The 12,539-nt window shown below is 46.8% G+C and overlaps 1 protein-coding gene across 1 annotated transcript; it reads right to left on the bottom strand.

The window, feature by feature from the left end:
• Window positions 1-2,775: 2,775 nt before the first annotated feature.
• On the bottom strand, window positions 2,776-11,577 carry LOC116861283 (zinc finger protein 397-like). Its single transcript, XM_032847833.1, is given in 8 exon segments — window positions 2,776-3,226; window positions 3,504-3,606; window positions 8,304-8,451; window positions 8,995-9,126; window positions 10,751-10,845; window positions 10,848-10,869; window positions 10,952-11,068; window positions 11,506-11,577. Coding segments are annotated over 8 exon segments (1,140 nt in total).
• Between the last annotated feature and the right edge of the window lie 962 nt (window positions 11,578-12,539).

The following is a 12,539-nucleotide window of genomic DNA, read 5'->3' as shown; positions in this document are numbered from 1 at the left end:
AGATACTTTCGAAGAACACAGGCCGGTTTACCCCAAATTTGGGTTTGTCTGATGTCTCATGACTAGATTCGGGTTACACATTTTTGCCAGAAGTACCGCAGAAGTCATGATGTGTCCTTAGTGAAGCAATCGTATCAGAAGTTCATCCTGTTCCTAGTTGTTTGATCACTTGGCTAAGGTGTTGTTTGCCAGATTTCTCCATGGCAAAGATGTCCTTTCGCCTGGATTATGTGTTTGAACTTGGGCCGACAGCTCCTCAAGCGGGATGGTCAGGAACCACTGACCACCAGCGCCTGCAGGATCAGCGCCTTGTGGGCCCCTGGCCTCCGCCGCTGGTGATTATTTATCTGCACAAGGAACCTCCTTCCCTTCCTTCCTTCAGTATCTACGCAGCAACTAATACCTGTCAGGTACTGCTCAAAGTGCTGAGATAGACAGAATAAAAACGGTCCTGCTCTCAGCTCAAGCTGATCCGGAGGCCTCCCCCGCTGGGTAGGTAACAAAAAGCCAATGCAGACTTGTAAGAATGCTCTGTTTAATCCCCCATACCTATTTGGAATGTCTGTATTGTTGTCTAGGGCTGTTCTCAAAAGAAGGCTGGACAAAGCCTATTTCTTGGAGAGAAATGTAGAGAGTATATGTGGGTCGAAAGCCAGTTCAAAGTAACAGCTTTTTTTTTTTTTTAAGATTTTATTTATTTATTTGACAGACAGAAATCACAAGTAGGCAGAGAGGCAGGCAGAGAGAGAGAGAGAAGGGGAAGCAGGCCCCCCGCCAAGCAGAGAGCCCGACGCGGGACTCGATCCCGGGACCCTGAGATCATGACCTGAGCCGAAAGCAGAGGCTTAACCCACTGAGCCACCCAGATGTCCCTCAAAGTAACAGCTTTTATCAAGGACAATGATGCTGTATAGAGAGAAACATCCCCAAACATAAACAAATCGAGATGGGCTTTTTTTTCTTTTTTTTTTAAAAAGCTTTTATTTATTTGACAGAGAGATAGAGAGTACAAGTAGGCAGAGCGGCAGGCAGAGGGAGAGGGAGAAGCAGGTTCTCCGCCATCAGGGAACCTGGTGTGGGGGTCGATCCCAGGACTCTGGGATCATGACCTGACCTGAAAACAGCTGCTTAACTGACTGATCCACCCCAGGCGGCCCTCAAGATGGACTTCTAAAAACACGTTCAAGTAACCCACAAGAAGGCAGGGAAGAGAAACCACAGAAATGCAACACAGGGAATAAGAAAAAAAAAATAGCGGACTTAAGCCTTAAAATACCAATGATTTCATTAGATGGAAATCATTTCTATCCACCAATTAAAAAACAAAGATTGGGGGTCTGAATTCAAAAACGTCACCCAAGCATATGCGGTCTATAAGGACCTCACTTTAAATTTAATGATATAAGTAAACTGAAAGTAAAAGGACGGAAAAAGATACATCAGGCAAACCTCAATCCAAGAAAAGGAGAAGCAGGGATTATACTTTTGCTGGCTGTCTAGATTTCGCAAGGTGTTGCAGAAAATGTTAGTAATGTACATCACACTTAAAAATGTCAGATCTAAAGCTTTTACACTGTGGGTAGCACAGAAAAATGAGAAAATACTCTTCCATTATTTGAAAAACACCATGAGCTTCAGCAAAGAAGTCCCTCATGTCATTGCCTGAGGGTTGAAGCTGAAAGAGGTTTCAGTTGTATAATTTGTAGGACGGTAAAATGCTGGAATGAAAGGTTTGGTTTTTCCCTCTTTCCTTTTGTCCTTCTCAGTTGTGGACTCAAGGAGTATATTCACAAGGAGAAAAGTCTGCCTTGGGCTTTCGCCCTAAAGGCCCCACTAGATTTTGAGCTACTGGAGGCCAATACCCTTCTGTTCTCCCTATCAGTAAGACTGTAACGCGTCCTCTGTTCACCCAGAAATGGCAATGCTAGGGGTGGGGATCAGGAGGCATCTGCAGACTACCCACTTCTGGTCAGAGGCTTGCTTAGGGAGGTAGGGAAACGGGCAAGTCATCTCACACGTCCCAAGCTTGGATATGCTGGTGTCCTCGACTGGTACTCAGAGTAGTAATTTCAATGCTGGGAATGGCTAAAGCTAGCAAGAAATCCAAATGGTTCCGGGTGCCTGGGTGGCTCAGTCGTTAAGTGTCTGCCTTTGGCTCAGGCCATCATCCCAGTGTCCTCAGGTTGAGCCCCGTGTCTGGGTCCCTGCTCAGTGGGAGCCTGCTTCTCCTTCTCCTTCCTGTTCATGCTCTCTTTTTGCTATCACTGTCTCAAAAAAAATCTTAAAAAAAAATGGTTTGATAAAACATAAAAAAAACTCATGAATTCAGTAGAAAAATATAATTTATTACAGCTGCCCTTGTGTATTTTTTCATCATACTAATTAATATTTCATTATAGTTAATAAAAGTAATCACAGGTAAATTTCTTGTTGATATTTCTTTTCCTAAATTCTCAACTCTTCCAGTATTTATGGCCTTTATAAAAACTCTTTGATGTGGCATCTCTGATTTTCTTTAAATAATGAAGTTCAAGAAACATTTTATTTCAGATTTTAAAAGTCCTGGATTCTTCCTGAAGTTGTCACCTAACACCTGGGCAAGGTGTCCAGTTGTCCTGAATTCTCTGGTCCTGAATCAGGGCTGAATTCCCATGGCAGGCTCCACACCGTCACTCCGCTGCCAGGGCCTAGCACAGTGTGGCCCCTCAGATCTTGGAGAGCGGTGCTCACTGCCTGCCGGGCTTCCCACACTCTTCACATTGACAGGGTTTTTCCTCAGAGTTCCCTCAGACTCTTATGTTTATTGAGATCTGGCTTCCAACTGAAGACCTGCCCACATTTCAAACACTCAAAAGGTTTCTCTCCTGTGTGGATTCTGAGACAGTGACTCAGACCCGTCTTCTGACTAAAGGCTTTGCCACACTCTTTACATTGATGGGACTTCACCTTGGTGTGAATCCCCTGGTGTTCGATAAGATGCTCTCCCCTTGTGAAGGGCTTCCCACACTCAGACCACTGGCAGGTTTTATCCCCAGTATGGATTCTTTTATGGTTCTGCAGGCCAGTTGACTGAGTAAAGGAATTCCCACACTCATCACACTTACATTTTCTTGGCTCAGGGTGGTTCCCGTGCTTCCCTCCTAAGCTGTGTTTACGAAGACCCGAGCACTGACTGAAGTCTTCACCACACTCACCGCATTTACAGGGCTTCTCTCCAGTGTGACTTCTTTGATGTACGATCAGGGTTGAGCTCACACTACAGGCTTCCCACACTCAGCGCGCTCGTAGGGCCTTTCCCCCAAGTGGATTCTGTGATGGATCATGAACTCTGAGCTCCGGCTAAAGGCTTGTCCACACACAGGACGTTTAAAGTTTCTCTCCCGTATGGATTCTCTGGTGTTGGTTAAGTCCTGCATCCTGAGTGAAGGCTCTTCCACACACTCTACTTTCATAGGGTTTTTCTTCACTGAATTTGCCAATGCCCAGTAAGGTGTGAGCATTGCCTGAAGGTTTTCCCACACTCATTAGATTCATAAGGTTTCTCTTTGCTGTGGAATTGCTCACGTTCACTGAGGTCTGAAGTATGGCAGAAGGCTTGCCCGCAGTCTGCACACGCAAAAGTCTTTCTGCAGTATGGGGTCTTTGATGCTTTGTAAGAATAGATCTCCGACTAATACACCGGCCACATTTGCTACACTGAATGGCTCTTCTCCAGTGTGGAGTTTGAGATGTTGGAAAAGGCCTGAGTTCTGACTGAAACCCTTGCGACACTCTTTACAGTGATAAGGCTTTTTGTTGCTGTGAAGCCCCTGGTGCTGGGTAAGTTCTGCAGGTCTGATGAAGGCCTTTCCACATTCCAAACAGGAGTCTGGTTTCTCCCCAGTATGGATCCTCCTATGCACGGGAAGGCCTCTTATCTAGATGAAGGTTTTCCTACATTCCTTACATGTGTGTATTTTTTTTTTTACCTGTGGCATGTCCATTCTGCATTTCCAAATTTCCATTAGGCTGTCTCCTGTGTATTTGGCAAGCTGAGACACATTTCCATCATGTGTGTACATTTGTATGTGTGTACATAATACACTCATATATGTAGCAACGCACATATGCATGCCTGTACTTGTATTTATATATTCATATGTATATAGAAGACATGTACAACAAAAACAAAAAAATTATGTTAAGATCAAACATAATTGTCCTAACAGACATATTGATAAATGCAAATGACTTAACTCATTAAAAACATTTAGATTTGATCACAGACCAAAAATCAGCTCTATCATATCTATAGGAGACACACATGCAACATAATGATTGAGAAAAATTATGGATAAAGGATGGAGAAGGCTATGTTAAGCAAAGGCAAATAAAAAGAAGGCATCACGATTTCAATTTCAGAGAAAGGGGAGATTCAGGCCAAAAGCATGAAATGAGACAGAGGACTACTTAAAAGTGCTAAAATATAGAACACGATTTGCAATGCAGATGTAACAAACATGAATAATTATGCAGAAAATAAAAGAGTGATAACTTTCCTGAACTAGAAAGTATAGGTGATATAAAAAGAAACAGACAAAACAAAGAACAGACTTTAATCGTCCTTTCTTTTCTTTTTTTTTTTTTAAAGATTTTATTTATTGATTTGACAGAGAGAGATCACAAGCAGACAGAGAGGCAGGCAGAGAGAGAGAGAGGGAAGCAGGCTCCCCGCTGAGCAGAGAGCCCGATGCGGAACTCGATCCCAGGACCCTGAGATCATGACCCAAGCCGAAGGCAGCGGCTTAACCCACTGAGCCACCCAGGCGCCCTTAATCGTCCTTTCTATATCTGAAAAATGCCAAATGGATAAAAAATATTGATAAAGAATATTCAGAAAATGAACTCAATAAATTTAATCTTATAGATACACATGTATGTCAAATTCTGATCCTGAAAATAGAACTTTCAGATGTGCAATGAACATTAATGAAAACTACTGGGTCACAAGAAAACCATAATAAATTAAAAAAAAAATAGGAATCACACTAACACTCTATGATCACAACACAATAAATTAAAAACAACATCAGAAAACAAGCTCTTTCATCTGTCATTTTTAAAACTCCAATAATTGCTAGTTCAAAAGCAAAATGTACACATACATTTCAGATTTTCTGGAAAATAATAATGAAAACACTACATTTGAGGACATTTGGAATTCATCTAAACCAGTGTTCAGTGAAATATTCACAGCATCAAATACATTTTTAGTAAACAGGAGAATGAAAATATATAAATCAACCCAGCTCAAAAGTTAGGGGAAAAATGGGGTGCCTCGGTGACTCAGTTAAGCAGAGTCTGACGTCTGATCTCAGCTGAGGTTTTGATCTCAGGGTCATGAGCAAACCCAGCGAAGGGCTCCATGCTGGTTGGGCGTTGGAGCCTAAGTAAAACAAAAAAACACAAAAAAGCAAAACAAAGACAGACTGCTTATTTATGCACTTATTGGCTTTTCTCCCTTTAGTGTCTCAATTCCCACTCCTTGTGCTTTTTGGGATCACCTTTGCTACAAAATGTTAAAACCAGAAGTAAATGAGTGAGTGAATAAACCAACCAACCAACCAAAGGAGAACACAAGAAAGCAATGTTAAGAAATGAAGAAACCGACTACAATTAAGCAGTGATGGAACGTAATGGTAAGGCAGTATGAATACATCAATATAAATTCATGTTTGTTAGGAAAAAAAATGTCTATCTAGCTCTGGCCATGAAATGTCCAGAAACAGTGTTACCCACGCGATGAAGAACACCCCTAAGACCCAGATTTTATTCTCCAATAGCATTCTCTGTTAACAAGATCCAAGGCTCCTTCAGGAATGGTTGATCCCAGATCTGGGTATAGGGAAGGTACAAGGTGAGCCTGAAGCAAGTTATTTTGTTCTAAAAGGAAAAGCAAGCAGTCAAAATGAATAGAGCTATTATTTTTTTTAAAGATTTTATTTATTTATTTGACAGAGAGAGATCACAAGTAGGGAGAGAAGCAGGAAGAGAGAGAGGAAGAAGCAGGCTCCCCGCTGAGCAGAGAGCCCGATGCGGGGCTCGATCCCAGGACCCTGGGATCATGACCTGAGCTGAAAGCAGAGGCTTTAACCCACTGAGCCACCCAGGCGCCCCAAATAGAGCTATTATTAATAGAGCAAAACAGAGTTAGAAGCAAGACCAAAGACATCCACACAAGTCAAAGATGTGTGGAATAAGGGATGGATTTTTAATGTGGGGGCTGAAATACATGGACTCAATAAAAAACTGAAGTCCAGGGCGCCGGGGTGGGTGGGTGGCTCAGTCAGTTAAGCGTCTGCTTTTGGCTCAGGTCATGATCCCAGGGTCCTGGGACGGAGCCCCAGGACAGGCTCCCCACTCACCAGAGAGTCTGCTTCTCCTTTGTGCTCTCCCCCCATGATCTCTCAATCAACTAAAAATAAAAGCTTTAAAAAAATAAATTCCTAAGTCCATAATGATACCAACACAGAAAAAGTCTGAAAATCTCAAGTTGCCATTTAAGATGACTAATAAACTGCTTCTTGAATTTGAAGATTGGTAAATAAAGGGGAAACAGCATCAATCATGACTACCTAGAAGGAAGTGAGCAAACAGACAGATGTGATGAAGGAAAGATTTAGTACGAAAAATGCCAGTTACTTACATAGAAGGAATAAAGAATTATAAAATCATCCCGTAACCCTTAATAAAATGGTTGACCCACACAAAGATTATCAAACAGCTGTCATTTGTTGATGGGAAACCATTTGCATAGTGCCAAGGTGACACCACATAGTTAGCTACAAGTGGAAAAATTAGCTGTTCAGTGAAAGGATCACACTGTCATCAGGCCAAACCAGTGATTTTTTTTTTTCCCCTCAAACCAGTGATTTAATACTGGGCCACCAAGTATTAATGTCTCTTATTATCTAATACTAATTCTAGCCAAAAATGTTTAACTTGAATCCTTCAAGCCTTGAGATCTAATTTCCAGTTTATAGGAATTACAAGGTACATGGACAGCAAAGTAAATGATACAGTGTGGAAGGAAGCAGAAAACTCCAGAGGGTGGGAAACTGGCCTGGGCTCATCAGAAACTCTGGGGAAAAAATGGGAGAAGGTAACTGTTCTACAGTAGAAAAGAATTAAGAGGTATCATGCCTCCCTGAGTTGAACAAATAAGCTTTAAATACATTTTAGAGGGGCACCTGGGTGGCTCAGTCAGTGACCTTTGGCTCAGGTCATGATCTTAGGTCCTGGGATCCCCAGCCAGCTCCATGGTCAGCCGGGAGTCCGCTTCTCCATCTTCCCACCCGACTGGTACTGTCTCCCAGCACCCCCAATGGTGCTTTCAAATACATAAAATCTGTAAAAAATAGATTTTGAGGGGCGCCTGGGTGGCTCAGTGGGTTAAAGCCTCTGCCTTTGGCTTGGGTCATGATCCCAGGGTCCTGGGATCGAGCCCGGTATCAGGCTCTCTGCTCAGCAGGGAGCCTGCCTCCCTTCCTCTCTCTGCCTGCCTCTCTGCCTACTTGTGATCTCTGTCTGTCAAATAAATAAATAAGAATCTTTAAAAAAAAGATTTTGGAAAAAAACAAGACTATCCGAACTTAGACTGCATTTAGACAACATGAAAATGAACTGATAGAGGAAAGATCATGAACTCAACAAAATACCTGGTTATAAAACAGCACAGAGTATGATCTCTTTTTGGTAAAAGGTACATGTGTGTACACACATATGCGTGTAAATACATATGTACATAAAAAGATACACAAATATAGAATAAAAAATCATCAATTATAATCTCTGGGTGACAATATCATGCTTTATTTTATGTTGCTATTATGTATTTTCTAACTTTGTACAATTCATATATACTTCTCTGGCAATATTAAAGGGTACCTTTCAGAAAAGTCAGTATAGTTTTATATATTATAGTGTTATATATTTTTATATTATCTATTTTTATACAGTTTTTATATTATAGTGTTAATATTCTGTGTGTTTCTACTGAAGGATATAAGCATCAAAATACTTGAAATAACATTTGCTACTAGACCATAAGTAGAAAATTCAAATATGGATATTTAAAACCCACCATACTACTGAGGCTGCTCTGAAGTGACTTATTACCTTCTAATCACTATTACCCCAAATGTCACCTTTGTCGTGTTCTTTAAAAACCCTTGTCACAAGGAATTAACGTGTCACACTCCACAAAAAAAATCCAACTCAGAGGTCATTTCAGTCCAAATTCCCTGGAGAAATTCTTGCCTCACCTCCTTTCTGTGATGGTTGGGGCTCAGGTCCTGTGCCTTTGAACTGGATTGCTGGGGGCTTAACCCATGTGCATGAAGATTCTTCATCTAGTATCTGAAGGGTCACTGTGTGCAAAAGGATTTCCTGTCCCAGAGCATGGGCGGAAACCTAAAGACAAGCAAGTCATTAAGCTTTAAGAATATCAAGCATTTAACAGAGATTACACCTCTGGAGGAGTGCCCAAGAAATATTCTCCCAGAGACTGTGAAAAAGAAGTGAGAAACCAGGGTCTTATTTCCCGTCCTGGGCACTGAGAAGCAGCCAGAAAGGTAAGCTAAGCAAAGTCTGACCAGGTCTTGTTTCTGTCATTTCACTATGTGTGTGCTGGGCCAGTCTACCCAACCTCTCTGAACTTAGTTTCCATGTATGCAAATTGGGAATGATTTCACCTACTTCTTTGTTGCTGTGAGAGTCGAGTGACCTTTAACGTAAGTAGCATGATGCTGCTCGTTCTATCTGAAATACAGAATGCCTTCAGTACCTGCTCACCATCCCAGAATCTGCTGTTCCCCGCCTCTCCCTCTTTACCTGGCTGGCTTAGCAAGAAGCTCGGTTCCCTGCTGAAACTGGGTTTTCCCAGTGTTCTCTGAATTCCACAAGAAAGTTTAGTTCCCAGCTTCCCACAACCACATTAGACCAGCGTCTTCCTACTTGTGCATTTCTCTTTCTTTCCAGGTCCTCCAGCATGGTGACAGCCTGCTCCCCGCGCTCCGGCTGATGCTCCCGCACCCGGGCCTGCAGCGCCTCCCGCAGGATGGTCAGGAACTGCTCCAGCACCAGCAGCTCCAGGGCCAGGCAGGTACAAGGGAGTCCCGGTAGCAGAAGGGTCTGAACTGTTGCCTGAAGATCTCCCAAGCAGGGGCTGGTTCTCTGGAGAGCTGACAGCCTGACCCACGGGGTAGTCCTCCAATTCCATCTTCACCATCGCACGCCCCCGCCAACCCCATCTGGCTTGGAATAACCGGCCAGCAGCCTTTCTTGTGCACACGGCCATCCTGCCTGGCTTCTGCTGGAGTGCCAACTGGGGGCTCCTGAGAGCATTCTGGGGACAGAATTAAAGGGGATAAATGGCAAAAGCTGTGAAGAACCCCACAAGAAGGAAGACCCGTAACCAGAGACACTAATTTTATTCATTCATTAAATCCACAAATATTTATTAACAGAGGCCTCCCTTGTGCAGAAACTGTTCTAGGTGTTCGTGCCCAAAGCAAAGCCCCTGCCATGCTGGAACGTCCGCTGCACTTGGGGCGATCAGCAGACACAAGGATGACCAGCACGCGCGAGGTCAGGGGGTGCTACGTTGTTGTCGGTGGGCACGGGAGGGTGTGGGCCGAGGAAACCAGCGGCGCGGGAGATGCCCGCAAGTCCCGCAGTAACTACACCAGTGAGGTCCCAGCCCAACGCAAAACTTACAAGCTTGTCCCTGGGCGCCGGGTCTTCCGTACTCGAGTCCGTCCGTCGCAACTGCTGGGAGAGAAGCCGTGAGGAATCCCCGTCAGCAAACCCGCACCCTTTTCTCACGCGAATCTGGCAAACGGAGGGCGCAGTCGCCCTCTGGCTCCCACGTGCCCGCGGCCGGGCTCGGCTGCTCCGGGATGTGTCCTGCGCGGGCCGCCCTGAGGCCAGGCCTCCGCGCCAGGTCCCCCTCGCCGCCACGCTCATCTGAGCCCCCGCCGCTGGGCTCCGAGGCCGAACCCAGCACCGCAGCGCGAGGGTCACCGAGACCTCCCGCCAGCCTCCTAGCGAGGCAGAAACCCGACTCCCGGAAGCGGCCGGCGGCTCTTGGAGGCCACGCCCCCGCGCGTCACTTCTGGCGCCTCCCGGAACACACGCAACAGATTGCAGAAGCTCGCTACGCCGTCGAAAATACGAAGTCATTTCCGTGGGCCTACGCTTCTCTGTCCGTTGTCTGAAATGCTAGAAAATAAGTAGATCACAGCATCGAGACAAGAATACTGACCTTCCAAGAATGTCCTGGATGGAAGAGGGAAGCTGATTTGTTTAGCCCTCCTGTCTGATAACAACAGGTTATTCTTGTTGAGTGGTCTGTAATTGACCAACATCAAATGACAGGAACAAAAGCCTGGCCTCGCCACGTGGAGAGAGCTTCTCATCAGCTGATGCACTCTGCGGGTGGTTAGCTTGCTTCCACTTATGCACTCCTCCCTGGCAGAAACAACCTGCTTTCTTGGGATGTGCAGACCGCTGGCCTTGAGCTGCGAAGGGCCAGGCTCTCCCAGAAGGCAAGGCCTGACTGCATTAGAGAGCAGCAAGCCTGTTCAGGGTCAGGTCCACATAAGAGTAATAGCGTGGACACCTGCTTCTCCCGCGTGCAACCCCTCCCTTTCCCCGTGCCTTCCCTTTACAGCCCTCTGGCTCGCCCTGGGTAGGGACGATGGTGCATCACCAGCAGCTCCGGGATCTGCTCCTTTGTGCGCACATCTGGCTTCAGCCACTGACGGCAACGATCCTGGGGCCTGCCTAGAAATTCGTGGGGTCCTCCTGGTAGCAGAACCGCCTGAAATGCTAGTGAGAGAGATTCCGGAGAGGAGGCACATTCCCAGTGTAGACTGCTCCTAAACATGTTCTTCTCTTCCAGTTTCCCTACGTGCAAACCTTTCCTTTCACCGGGAGTTTGAACGACAGGAGTCAGGGTTACAGGCAGCGACGGCTCAAGGGAAAACTCACTGGACTCGCAGTGGAGTCGGGGTGAAGTCTCTGGGCTCTGGGGGGTCAGAACGTATGTAAGCAGAATAACGTGGGCAGCGAACTTAGCTAAGACCGGTACCTCTCCAAGACTGCAGCAGTAAACCGAGTCGCACACACTTTAGGGACGAGTCGCTGCCGAGGCTACTGAAGCAAGTCTCTGCCGGGCGCCAGGAACCGGAGAAATCCCGCCCCCCCGGGCGTGCGCGTCTACAAGAACGCGGGGCTCTGGTCTGTGGGGTGAGGCGCCCGCGGCAGCCGGGGCCGGCGGAGCAGAGGGCCGCCCCACAGCCCTCGCCTCCACTCCCGCGCCCACCCTCTGTCGGGGATGCACTCCGGAGCGCCCGGTCTTCGCCGGGAGCCCGAGAGCAGAGCCGCGGCTTCGCAGGCCCAGCGGACGCGAGCGCGCCCCTAGACGCCGTCGGTCGCCGAGGAACCCGGTCCACGAGAGGCTACTTTCGTGTAGAAACCGGAGGTTTGGGCTTGTCTACGATCTGCGCTCTCGGCACGCGCGGTCGCCGTCCCCATGCCTGCCTCCGGTTCTCGGAGCCGCTCCCGGCCGCCCGCCCTGCCCTGCCACCCGGTCTCTCCTAGAGGACAGGCTCGCGCCCGGCCTGTGCCCAAGCCCCCACCCCCGACCCAGGTGCATTACTCGCGGCTCTCCTCGGCCCCTTCCCCCACGCTCCTCTGCGGGATGCGCACGGAAGCAGGGGCCGTATCACTTTGATGCGAGCAGCCCAGAGAAACACGCGTTGGTAGACCCTGCTGCGCCCCACCGCTCTCAGAACGCAGAGCGTGGGCCGCCAGTGGGCAGCGCCGCTTAGACTAACCGCGTAGACAACGTTCTTAACCTCTCCCAGTGCGTGCACCGCCGCTGCTTCAAGCTCGGATTTGGCATGGCGTGGCGCTTGTGGTGTGGGCAGAGGTGGACGCTGCCGCAAAGGAACATGGTAGATGGGACTAACAGCTGGGATCCGTGGACTGGGCGCACTGGTGGGTGGGCCTCACCCAACCAGCTGAAGGCCTTAAGAGGGAAAAGAACATACAAACAAACAAACACAGATCTATCCCCAAGAAGGAATTTTGCCCTAAAACTGTAACATGGAAATCCTGCCTGAGTTCCCAGTTGGCCAGCCTGCTTAGCAGGTTTCAGATTTAGCAACCCCCACAATTGCCTGAGCCAATTACTTTAAAAAATATATCATATTCTATTTTTCTGGAGTACATTTACTGATAAAATTCATCCTTAAAGTCCTACAAATGCCCATACCCCTTTTCTTCATATACCTTCCCAGTTCTTCCCAGCAGAGCTGTTTCTTGGTGTTCATTTGTTTCACATTGTAAGGGCCTGCCTCTCCCAGAGGAAAATACTTGTAAACCCCGGATGTAGGGGCGGGGCAGGCCGGATGAAGACATCCAATCAGTGGGGCGTGTGTATATCCACTAGGGTGAATTGAAATTCAATTGGCCACCTGTGTAGGGGCGGGGCT

Source organism: Lontra canadensis, unplaced genomic scaffold, assembly GCF_010015895.1.
Source record: "Lontra canadensis isolate GAN:19392208 unplaced genomic scaffold, GSC_riverotter_1.0 scaffold194, whole genome shotgun sequence".
Classification (NCBI taxonomy): domain Eukaryota; kingdom Metazoa; phylum Chordata; class Mammalia; order Carnivora; family Mustelidae; genus Lontra; species Lontra canadensis.
This window is presented reverse-complemented; position numbering and strand designations above follow the sequence as displayed.